General features: G+C 41.9%; 1 protein-coding gene across 1 annotated transcript in view; it reads left to right on the top strand.

The window, feature by feature from the left end:
• LOC311233659 (ryanodine receptor 1-like) overlaps positions 1-12,768 on the top strand; it is a gene marked incomplete at both ends in the record, with an annotated part of 453,326 nt that overhangs the window by 377,879 nt on the left and 62,679 nt on the right. The window contains 8 exons of the mRNA XM_084320641.1: positions 4,624-4,723; positions 6,992-7,071; positions 7,250-7,326; positions 8,235-8,308; positions 8,935-9,015; positions 10,356-10,444; positions 11,902-12,030; positions 12,380-12,484. Of these exons, the coding sequence (XP_084176767.1) occupies positions 4,624-4,723; positions 6,992-7,071; positions 7,250-7,326; positions 8,235-8,308; positions 8,935-9,015; positions 10,356-10,444; positions 11,902-12,030; positions 12,380-12,484 (735 nt within the window). The remainder of the gene's footprint in view (positions 1-4,623; positions 4,724-6,991; positions 7,072-7,249; positions 7,327-8,234; positions 8,309-8,934; positions 9,016-10,355; positions 10,445-11,901; positions 12,031-12,379; positions 12,485-12,768) is intronic.

Raw genomic sequence — 12,768 nt, forward strand, 5'->3', positions numbered from 1 at the left:
CCAAACTTTATCCCCAGCCTTAGGTTTGATGCAGGGCTAATGTAGCCCTTTTTCAGACTGTGCCAATTACCCTAGTTGTAGAATTCTATATTTAAAAGTAAGAGCTAGCCCTGCCCTCCATGGCTATTATGGGACATAATATACTAGACAATAGATATCAATTTTCCCGAAATAACGCTACCTGCCACGACAAAATCTGTGCATTGGTTATCCAGATACATGAATTATCATCTCAGAATAAGTGGCTTTTTATGTGCGTTTTAGCTTATCTTTTACAGCTTACGTTTTGGGCAATAATTATTTAGAGGCTCCATTTTTCGTGGAAGAAAAATACATCAGTCTAAATAAATGCATTCGAACAAGAAACCAATGTATAGCAATGGCAAAATTGCTTACAAAATTGCTTGGGCTTGTAATGTGGCTTCATCTTGAAGTTTTCATCGATCCACTGAGCCGTGAGGCTTAACATGCTTGTTTGGTTGAGGTCTGAACTCGCCAAATTGCCCATAAATATAGTTTTTGTGGGTATTATCCAGTTGTTGCTGTATGTTTTTATCTGCCCAAAATTCAAGCAAGCATGAAAGCATTACAGCTTTGCTTGCACACCACGCCCGCCCCGTCGTCGGGGACAATGGCGCGCACCCGAGACCACCTATTCCAGCGGTCCCGTCTTGGACCGAATCAGTGTCCCCAGTGACGGGGGGGGGAGCATTCTCATCACACTCTATTTTGGTGCGATCGTGCTCTGATTCGACCCCGAATGGCTAGTGTGAAAGCCCCCTTATTGTCTGCATCTTTCTAAATGCTCTGTGGATGTGAATGTACAGTAAATGACTACTCTACATAAAATGTTATCTATAGCACCTTTAAAAGATGGTTGGGAAGTCTTGTGTGAAAAACACCAAAGCAGATCTTGACCACCATCAGAAAGCTTGACCCCCCCCCCCTTCTCCATTGTTGTATATTTATTCTTTATTCTTATACATTTGAGCTATGTTCCTATGCACTGGAGATGGTGATCCTCCTAAGAAAACCGTAGCAGCCACGTCAATGTCCCTCGCACCGGTAGTGAAGGGAGCAAAGGGTTCAAGGACGCCGTCACACCTAGGGCTCAGTGCCGTGTGAAAAGCACTACAGTGTCTACATGCACAATGCTATCAGCACACGTCCAGTACATTAGGGTTGAGCTCAATTCACATTCCTAACAGAAATTCCAGTTGGTTTTGTTTCTTGATGCCAAATGTTTGGATTTTTACCCAATCCATTTAATGGTGGAAGTGAATCGACCCCAACCAACGTTGGCACTCTTGAGCACGAGGTCCAACTGCATCACACATAGTGGGTAGAGCGCGGTTAGGCATACGTGGGTGGGTGGGTGGTGTCGGGGGTGGGGGGGTGGTGTCGGGGTGGGGTGGGGTGGTATGGGTTGGTTCAGAGGGTGGGTCTGAATAGTTGAATTTCTCTTTTGAAAATGTGTGATTATCACTATATCACCCTTTTCTGTTGATAGTGCTTAAAATTTTTTATTTGCATTCCTAGTAAGTTATAGAGATGTGAATACAATGTGATTAAGAGATGTTTTGTCTCTCTTACTGTGTATGAATATGCCAACGCATTTCTTAAAGTGGAGGTATTTTGAATGGTCTTTGATATACAGAGTAAGACAAAGCAGGATGAGGAAGGATACTGTTGGTAAGCTGTATGGTCCTATGCAATGGTTGTCACCAGGGTGGGAAACTACCAACATCCACCGGGAAACAAAGCTACGTTTGTCCACTCAATCAGCCCCTTTGGCTCTTCATCGCCTGGAGGTCCTTTTCATTCTACACATCTAAATCTGCAGGGAAAATAGCAAGTACACTTGCTATTTTAGCTCATATTTGACCCAATAGCTTGACCCCAAATCTGAGTGTAATTGTTGGTTGGTTTGCAGATATGTCACTCAAACTGTCAAGTCATCAGAGTGAATGATGGGACACACTCGATCTAATCAAACATTATAATCAGGACAATACCTATTGGTTGCATTAATGGTCCCCTCCATTTTAAACCATTAAATAGCTTTCTATATTGAATAACAATTTGTATAAATATGGTTTTTGCACCAAATTGTTCAATGAACTACTGAAAATGTCTTAGCTGCATCTCTACACCTTTACCCTCATTGAGAACACAAGGATATATGTAAATTGGCAACAAGCCAATCATTGATATTTACCAGGAATTCCAAGTCTGCAGCTTACATTCTTTCAAGACATGTCAATACCTACTCTCTGTGTAGCTGAAGCTAAAGGTTACCACATAATTGCATATTGGGGCCGCAAGGTCATTCATATTATCACTTAATATTTCCAATGGAGTGGGCATGGGTACCGAATCCGGTACTTTTAAGGGTATCGACCGAATCACGTCGGTACTACAGAGTACCGATTCACGTGAGATCCACCGGTGCCACATTTCGGTACTGTAATGTAGAAAAAAAAAACACGTTTTTGTTTGAAGGGGATCTTTAAGGGAACTCATCGGCATCCTGTTGGGGGGGGGGGGGTGAAAGAGCTATAAGGGCTGGTGGATGACAGAGGTGGTTTCCTGCCTTGGCCACCAGTGCAGCATGCCAGGGCCATCAGGGCTGTTATCTGTAGTCCAACGCTTGCTCCAGCCAGCAAACGTGAAGAAGTAGCACAACAACTCCATGACTAATAACACGGGAAGGGAGAATGGGAGAATGTGTTTCCATGCACATTCATATTCCAGTATTATTCAGGATACTCAAGTCATGCAAGTATCTGATAGACTTCAGGGCTCCCTAGACCGACCAGTGGGTGGCACATGCAAGCAACGACCAGGAAGGGGGGGGGGGGGGGGGGGGGGGGGGGGGGAATTGGCATAACAACTAAATTGGGAAGGGAGAAAAACACAGAAAAACAGGAGGAGAAAAAGTGGATAAAAAAAAAACTGACAAGAAATCAAATGTAGTCCATTTGCAATGTTCATGTTGTCAAGTTGAAGCCTTCTATTTATACAGGGATATTTGTGAAATGAAGATGCATAACAACGTATTCTGAATAAGGGCTAGAGGGTAGCTGGTGTAACTACGTGTGCATGGAAACACATTCACTGTGTGAAAGAGAGTCAGGCAGATGGCTACAATGGAAGTGCAGCTGTAGCCCATCAAGGACATACAGTAGTTGGATGTAGTGTTGGATAGCAGGGAAGCTAGAATGAACAGTTAAAGGTGCTATAAATAACATTCAGCCACTAAATGTCGCACTATAGAGCACCAGTGTGTCATTTATCCAATCAGGTGCATTTCACATGGGGAAATGGGAAGTAGGGAGGGGATACATGCACACAACATGTAAACAACATTCATTGTTTGGACCTGCTAACATTTTGATAAATGATAAATTCATTAATCCAAAAAAAACTGGGGGGGAGCAATACTTTTATTCTGCACCTTTCTAAAAGCTCTGCTACAGACATATTTTATCTATAGCACCTTTAACTTCTTGCCTTGTTCAAACGGTAAATCAAGTTGGCTAATGTAATGCTTTATGCCACTTGGAGGAATTGCAAGGAAACTGCTATTAGTAATTTATTAGGGCAGTGGATGTAGCCAAAGATGTGTAGCATAATACAAATGTGTAAATCTTGATTTGCACATTGATTTAGAAGATGGGTGGGTTGCTCGGGGTATTATGAGCCAATCATAACAGAGTATTCACACAAGCCGTTGTATAAGATTAGCAGTAAATACTAGTTACAGCACAGTTGTACCAGTTACAGAAAGATGAGTCTGATATGTTGAATCAAGGCTCATTGGTGTGAATGGAGGGTGAATGTGGGGTGGGATCACAGAAATGGAATGGATAGAAGAGACATTTTCTTATTACACTTAAAAGATACCTCTGGCATTGAGTGCAAGTTAAGTCCATTCTCCAGAGTCTCCTTCCACCTTAACATAATCTGTATGCTGTGTTATTATCACCAAAGCAGTTGTCATGTGATGAATTTCCCTACCTTTTAGATTCACTTCCCATTTATCTCTATATCAAAATCAAACTTCAGATATTCCAAACATAGTAATGTGATCTACGGAGGTTTGTTCGTCAGTAAAATCTTGGCATGGACTCACCTTATGAAGTGTTAAAAAGCAATTGTTTTGTCCCACATTTGTCCAGCGAGGACTTTGATTCCAAAAAAGGCTCAACACTTCATCGGAAATACTCTTCACATTCACATAACAATACGGCAAGGTCATGTGGAGATATCTATTGACACTCAAATCTCCTTGACTTTACATTACTATGCTACTGTAACATTGGAATAATTTAATATTTGATTCAGAATCAGAGTTGAATGGTGTCTCACATTCTAACTGTTCTGGTGTTTAGGCTGCTGCACACATTTCACAAGGGAGAACATGACGATAAATGGGCTTAACTTTGATCCGCGCCGGAGTTCCTTTTAAGTGTGCATCATCAGAAGGCCATGGCAGCCGTCTCTGGTGTACTGATGAATATCAAAGTGATGTATCAGGAGGTGTCTCGTCTATCCATTCTATGTCTACGGGGGGGTAAGTGCCTAGCAGGACACGGTAACAGCATGTGTGTCTCATCGCAGGAAAAGGAGATGGAGAAGCAGAGGCTCCTCTACCAGCAGTCCAGACTCCACAACCGTGGAGCGGCAGAGATGGTCCTGCAGATGATCAGTGCCTGCAAAGGTACTGCATGAGTTTTAAATCCTATGATCAAACAGAAGCGTGACTCTCTACAGCACTTTGCAGTTGAGGGCAGAACAGTTCCCATACCAGGCGGTCTTGGAATCTTGGGCCAAGAAGCGTTGCTGGAAGAAGCGTTGCTGGTTCTTGCTCATATGAACACCAAGGAACGTGAAGCTGCTGACTCTCCACAGCAGACCCATTGATGTTGATGGGGTCCAGTCTTCCTCCCCCTCTCCTGTAGTCCACGACCCGCTCCTTGGTCTTGTCAACGTTGAGGGAGAGGTTGTTTGCTCGGGACCATTGTGTCCGGTTGTCAATCTATTCCCTGTAGGCTGTTTCGTAGTTGGCAGTGATTAGACTTACACTATACACAGACCCACTATACACAGACTTGGCTGACAGAAGGAGCATGTTCAGTGCTAGACTAAGACTCCCAGAATGTAGCACTGAACGGCACAGGAAGTCCTTCATTCCGACAGCCATCAGACTTTACAATGCATCACTGTACCTCACTGCATCACTGAGCACAAGGTGACAGTTACCATCTTCCTGGACTTTTACTTTTACTTTTAAAACAACATTGTTCAATATTATACTTACTGTACACACTGTAGATTTCTGTATATTTTTACTGTATATTTTATATTAGAATGTATATACATAACATAGGAAATGTAAATCCCGGACCGTATTTTATTCTTAGGCTTATTTTATTCTTTATTCTTAGGCTTATTTTTATTCTTATTCGTGACTTTGTTTTGTCTACCTAAATGTTTACTGTTTACTGTGAGCGATTTGTAGTGCCAAATTTCCCTCGGGATGAATAAAGTATTTATATTCTATTCTATTCTATTCTAGGCCTATCACTGTTGTGTCATCTACAAACGTAATCACCATGTTGGAGCTGTGTGTGGCAACACACTCTAGGTATACAGGGAGTAGAGGAGGGGGGCTCACAGCGCAAACACACCAGTCGCGCGCGAAGGCAGGCAGGCGGGCGGGCGGGCGGGCGACCGACCAGCGCTTCACTTTCGCTCCCATGTTAATAGACGTAGCTGTGCCCACCGGCCGCAAGCGGGTGCGCAACTCGCGGGCTGGAAGCGATCGTTTCCGCTTTGGTTGGATTCAGAGGCACTCAATATCTGCATTATTACCACACATATAGATGTTGTTCAACCAGCTAATGTGTCTGTATCTTTCCCAATACAAATAAACCATATTTTTTCAGGAGTACAGTCACACTGATCATCATTCTAACATTCATTCTAACATTCTAATTAATTATATAATAACTGGTTATACATGCAAAATGGACAATAGAACACTGGAACTGTAAATCTTAAAAAAATCTACTTTTTCAGGAGTACAGTCACACTGATCATCATTCTAACATAAATTCTAACATTCTAATTAATTATATAATAACTGGTTATACATGCAAAATGGACAATAGAACACTGGAACTGTAAATCTTTAAAAAATCTTCAAATGGGGACTGACTTCGCAATAGACTATAGGGCTGTACCGAATGTCATTTTTTAACATTCAAAGCTTCTATTGAAGTATTCGAACGAAGCTTCGAATGTCTATAAATTCTTTTAATAAAAATAAATATATATATTTTTTTTACTAAATCCTCAATTTGAAAAAATTTCTTAATCTGATTAAATTAGTATTTTTCTTTTATTAAATCAACTTTCTTTAATGAATATAAATCATCAGTTTCGTCAACATAAATAATCCAATAAGGGCACGGTTGGTATGAAAGTGATGGTGACGTCTTATAGTATAATATTATAATATTAGTGTAGCCTAATCTTTAACTGCAACTGTGAAGAAAACCCCCATTGGTTTAAACAGATTGAAATAGACACATAAAAAAAAAGATAAAAAAATAAATAAAAAAATGTATTAACATTTTTTTATTCGAATGTTGATTTAGAATTCGAATGTCAACATTATGATCGAAGCTTCGAAGCATTCGGTACAGCCCTAGACTAGGCATTTACAGCTGTTCCAATGCCTTCCTCCGTGCACTTTCGCCCGCTCTGATGTCGGACTCGGTGTGCCCGGCCGCGCGTGCTGTTCTCACACGGAACCCGCGAGTGCCTGCATGTGCGACTGCTGTGTTTGCGCTGTCAGGATACAGCCCTGGGGGGCTCCTGTGTTGAGGAGCGAGGTGTTGGGTCCCATCCTCACCACCTGGCGGACACCCTGCTAGAACACATCTTGTTAATCTGAATCACCTTCTGTTGGTTCTGTCTCTAGGTGACACCGGGCCCATGGTGTCCTCCACCCTCAAGCTGGGCATCTCAATCTTAAATGGCGGTAACTGTGAGGTTCAACAGGTACTGAGCATGTTCAAAGTTATGTTTTAACTGTACAGACGAATGGGTAGAACACATAGCACCAATGGTGCTAGGAGTTAGGGGTTCCATCCCCACAGTGTCACCCATGCTGAAAGAAAGTCTGCTTTGGATAAAGATATCCACCGAACGACAGATTGCATGGTATTTTCTCTTGCAGAAAATGTTGGAGTACTTGAAGGACAAGAAGGACGTAGGCTTCTTTCTGAGTGTCCAGTCCTTGATGCAGACATGCAGGTCAGGTTTCACTCACTTAAAGGATAAGGCTGGTGTCAATGCAGCCAATGGAAAGACCACAAGTACGGTCTGCCCAGCCAACACCAGATTATCTCATAATCCATTGTTTTACAAAAAAAGTCACAGAGCTCCAATTTTTCTTGGAGCTACTTTATTTATTTCTTTATTTCTTTATTTCAGATCCCCATTAGTCACTGCCTCAGCAGCGACTATTCTTCCTGGGGTCTGGATCCAAACATATAAAATTAAACAAGAATAATCAATAAAACAACATAAAAACAAAACAAATATCAATAAAACACCAATAAAATATACAAACAATTATAGAACATTAAACCAATCAAAATCAGACATACAAACAAATATGTATGCCAAATTTTCTAATATAGAACAATAACAAATATCAATAAAACAACAAATATCAATAAAACAACAAACAAATACATCTCAGAGAAAACTAAAACGTGCTCAAAAACAGCACAACATTCCATACACTCATACTCTAATACTCCTCATAACCACTAGACAAACACATTCCAAAACAACACATAACCCAACACAAGAACCCATTCATTAGACTGTATGTGGTGAGTGAGTCCAGTCTACCTGAACCAGAACTACTTCTGACGCGATCTCTGTCATAAAGTAGTTCCAGGGGAAAATACAATGTCTGTTTTTATCGCAATGATGAATTATACTGACCAAAGCAAACAGTGACTTTCTGTGACTTGTTTTAACAGGCTTTGGACAACAATGGAGTTATATGACCTCTGAATATGAGCTATAATCTGGTGTTGGCTGGATGGACCGTACTTGTGGTCTTTCCATTGGCTGTGTTAGTAAGAGTGAGATATTTCTCTGAAAACAGGTGACTGCACATCTAACAAATGTCTTGCTTCTTTGTGTAGCGTCTTGGATCTGAACGCCTTTGAGAGGCAGAATAAGGCAGAGGGACTGGGCATGGTTTCAGAAGAGGGCACCAGTAAGTCATCACCAGCTCAGCAGGAAAGATCCCTTACAAAATATTATCATGGTATTTGATATCATGGTGTTTCCATCATGGTGGTGACCAGAAATTATGCTATGTACCATCGGAATCATGGTTTAAAATCGATTATTCCATGGCATTATTTAAGGACAGAAGATGTACCATGGCATGTGAAAACCCCATCAAACTACTGTCATACCTTTTTCGTAAGGAATTAATTAACTAGTATCTGAAGCAGTATCTGGAACTGCTAATCAACACTTTATTCTTACTAACAGATCCAATATGCTAACAATATGCTGACATAGTGATACACTAGGGATGGGCGGATTGATACTTTCAATATTGACGTCTAGTTTAGACTCTAGACTTGAGGGAGTCACTGTCACTTCATGAAGTAGTTCCAGGATGAGGTGCAATGATGAATTACACTGACTAAAGCAAACAGTACAGCTCTGTGAGTTGTGACTCGTTCCCGACATTCATAATCACGCATGATGCTGGAAATGTGTCATGCCACAACAAAATGGCGTCAAAACCTGTCTCAATCGGCGGTTTCTCCACTGACACTAATACGATGTTGTAAGGAGCGCCAGTGAGCTTCTCTTTGCTCTCTCTAGGTGGGAAGGTCATGGCTGATGATGAGTTCACCTGCGACCTGTTCCGGTTCCTGCAGCTGCTTTGTGAAGGTCACAATAACGGTGAGAACTGATCATCTCTGAAATGAGTCAAGTATTTTTTTTATTATGTCATGAGACTTTTAGTTTTGTAGTAAGGTTAAAAGATTTCTCTCATCAGACAATTTTAGTAGACCATCATCCACATACCAACAAACAATATAGTATACTGTATATAGTAGAGGTCTATATAATATGGCTGATATTTAGAGAGCAGATTTTTGTATATGAAAAAATACAACAATTTAACTCATTGGGCGCCACACCCTTTTCCCCATCTGTACTCAATGGCGCCAGAGTTATTAACCATTTTAGCGATGTTTGCAGACCCATCGTGTGTTCTGTATTATAGCTATGGAGACAATAGTATGGCTCATTTGACAGGCATTGTTCATAGTCCATCACTGACTAATCAGTTAATTTTTACATACTGTAGTTTGTGCGCTATTACACGCTAAACATCGCCCCTTTCCAAAAGTATTTTTTCATAGATCGCGAGATATGACGCGTTATAACCCGCCTGAAACCCCAAATACTAACATATCAAAGGTATATACCATGTACATATGTGTCTTCACAAAATCATCAAGGGGGGGGGGGGTCGTTTTAACTAGAAACCGATCGTGTTTGTCGAGCATGTCTTATGTCCGGTAAAACACGACACTGATCGGTACAGAAGCATGTTTTACGTAAAAAAAATACCAGCAGGTTACCTAAGATAGACCTTACCTCAGTCAGAAAGTACTCCAAAATGAATAAATCCCAGTGGATCCCATGGCGATCGCTATTACTTGTGTATATTGGGCATGGATCCATACGGGAAAGAATAGCTCTGAGGCACCAAATCTTCCACCGATTACTATGTTGTGATCCACTCCTAGGCGGAAACAGCCGGAGTGGATCACAAGACAAGTGATATCCCCAGTTCCCAGTTCAAAAGGTAGGCAATACTGCCACCTGGTGAGATTCGATCGTCATTGCAATTCCAACGTAGGCAGATGAGCCAGGGAGACCTAGGGAGCTCCGGCTGAGTGTAAAAAACGGGGATCAAAGGAAAAATATCAAAGGACCAAAACCCGAGAATTCTCGGGTATGGCGTTCAGCGCATGGCGGCGAAACCCGACTTTTCTCGGGTATGGTGCAGAAAGAGTTAATAACAACAAAAATGACATACAAAATTGCTGAGAGATGGTAATGAAAAACTGTAATGTCGACGGGCCCGATATCTTAATCGGTTGCAAACTGATATATCGGTCCACCACTAATATTCCGCATATGCCTATACATTACATACAGTGTATTGTAAACTTCAGATAATCAGTTGTGGGGGAGACTGTTTAAGTGGGATGTCTGTTTCCCTGCAGACTTTCAGAACTACCTGCGCACACAGACTGGCAGCACCACCACTATCAACATCATCATCTGTACAGTAGACTACCTCCTGAGATTGCAGGTACGTACGTATGTCTGCAGTAGTGCTACGCTGACTGATCAGATAAACCATACATTATTCAGTGTATAATGAACAGGGACACTAATGATGAATGCTTGGTCGATGCAAATCATTCGTCATGACATTAAAAGGTGTAGCTACAACAATGACTTCATGATGGGGAGTGTGTGGGGGGGTGCATGTGTGGGGGTACAGAATAGATATACCGCAGCCCTTTGCTGTGGATGCTCTGGTTTCATCATCTGAAGATGATGTGCAGCCAGATGGTTCCTGAACATCAGCCTCGACCTGTGTCATCCTTGGACTAGCTTGTACAGGTACAAGGACAACAGGCCTGAAGTGCATGTTGCTGAACTCTGCTCCGCTGGGGTGTGATGGAGAGGCTGGGCCACTGCTGAGGAAAGAGCATGTGGAGCCAAAACAGGAACAATTCTTCACTGAGCCACTGGAGGCGCTGTTGCATGGGACCTTGGAGACATTCATCCCCCCCAATATCAGGCCACATGGGATCTGGGCTCTTTCAGCATGTTCTCATTGTTGCAGAAAAGTCACAACATCTGAGAAGGCTGGTGATGAATGTCTCGCCGGAAGCCTGACTTCTAAAAACTTTAGTCGGTTGACTACGGCCAGTGGGACAGGGTGACATATCTACTCCACGAAGTGTAGACATCGTTCTGGTTATCTACTCCACAAAGTGTAGACATCGTTCTGGTTATCTACTCCACAAAGTGTAGACATCGTTCTGGTTATCTACTCCACAAAGTGTAGACATCGTTCTAGTTATCTACTCCACAAAGTGTAGACATCGTTCTGGTTATCTACTCCACAAAGTGTAGACATCGTTCTGGTTATCTACTCCATGAAGTGTAGACATCGTTCTGGTTATCTACTCCACAAAGTGTAGACATCGTTCTGGTTATCTACTCCACAAAGTGTAGACATCGTTCTGGTTATCTACTCCACAAAGTGTAGACATCGTTCTGGTTATCTACTCCACGAAGTGTAGACATCGTTCTGGTTATCTACTCCACGAAGTGTAGACATCGTTCTGGTTATCTACTCCACAAAGTGTAGACATCGTTCTGGTTTGCTGAACAACAAATAAAAAATAGAAAGGAGCATTATATTGCCTAGGAGGCGTAGTTATTTGGAAATGTTATGTCACAATCCCAGGTACACGATTGGCTGGCTGTAGTAGATGGATGTTCAGTTGACCAATACTGGCTGCGATATTACCCATACTGCAAGCTGTGAAGCCGAAGTGCTAAAATTTAAAAATGTAATGTAGGCTGTTTTTGTTTGGGTGCTGCTGTTTGTTGTTGTTTACTGTCTGTTGTCTGTCGAACTGGTTATCTTTCTATCTCTTTTCCGTTGTCTGTATGAAATATACTGAGATAATTTTTTGTTTTGAATTTGCTTTGAATTGGACTTGACTCTGCTATGGTTTCTCTGTGCAGGAGTCCATTAGCGATTTCTACTGGTATTACTCGGGCAAGGAGATCATTGACGAGCCAGGAAAGAAGAACTTCTCCAAGGCAATAATGGTGGCCAAGCAGATCTTCAACAGTCTCACTGAGTACATTCAGGTAATGCTCAAATAAACCCTGTGTTTATCTGCTGGAGGGGTATTGGCTGATTTTATGTGTGCATGATTTGACTCAAGGAAACTGTACTTGTGATAAACGACTCACAGCCTTATTTTATTGATTATTTTATTGATTTATTTTCTATTATCAAAGATTTTTTATTACATCTCTGACCTCTCTAATGAAATGTGTGTGTGTGTGTGTGTGTGTGTGTGTGTGTGCGTGTGCAGGGTGCGATGGGGGGGACATAAAATGTTTTGTATGTATGCTGTACAAATTATTTACAGTTCATATAAAACTCAATAGTATATTCATATAAAACTTCTTCTTCTTCTCATCCCCTTTTCAGGGCCCATGCACAGGGAACCAGCAGTCCCTGGCTCACAGCAGGTTGTGGGATGCTGTGGTGGGATTCCTTCACGTCTTTGCCCACATGATGATGAAGCTGGCACAGGTAAGACACACACACACATCCTATGTTGTCTAACAGGCGCTAGGCACAACATGAGGGTTCAGTCTAACAGGCGCTAGGCACAACATGAGGGTTCAGTCTAACAGGCGCTAGACACAATATGAGGGTTCAGTCTAACAGGCGCTAGGCACAACATGAGGGTTCAGTCTAACAGGCGCTAGACACAACATGAGGGTTCAGTCTAACAGGCGCTAGACACAACATGAGGGTTCAGTTTAACAGGCGCTAGACACAACATGAGGGTTCAGTCTAACAGGCGCTAGACA

This window comes from Notolepis coatsorum (genome assembly GCF_963971535.1).
Source record: "Notolepis coatsorum genome assembly, chromosome: 8".
NCBI lineage: Eukaryota > Metazoa > Chordata > Actinopteri > Aulopiformes > Paralepididae > Notolepis > Notolepis coatsorum.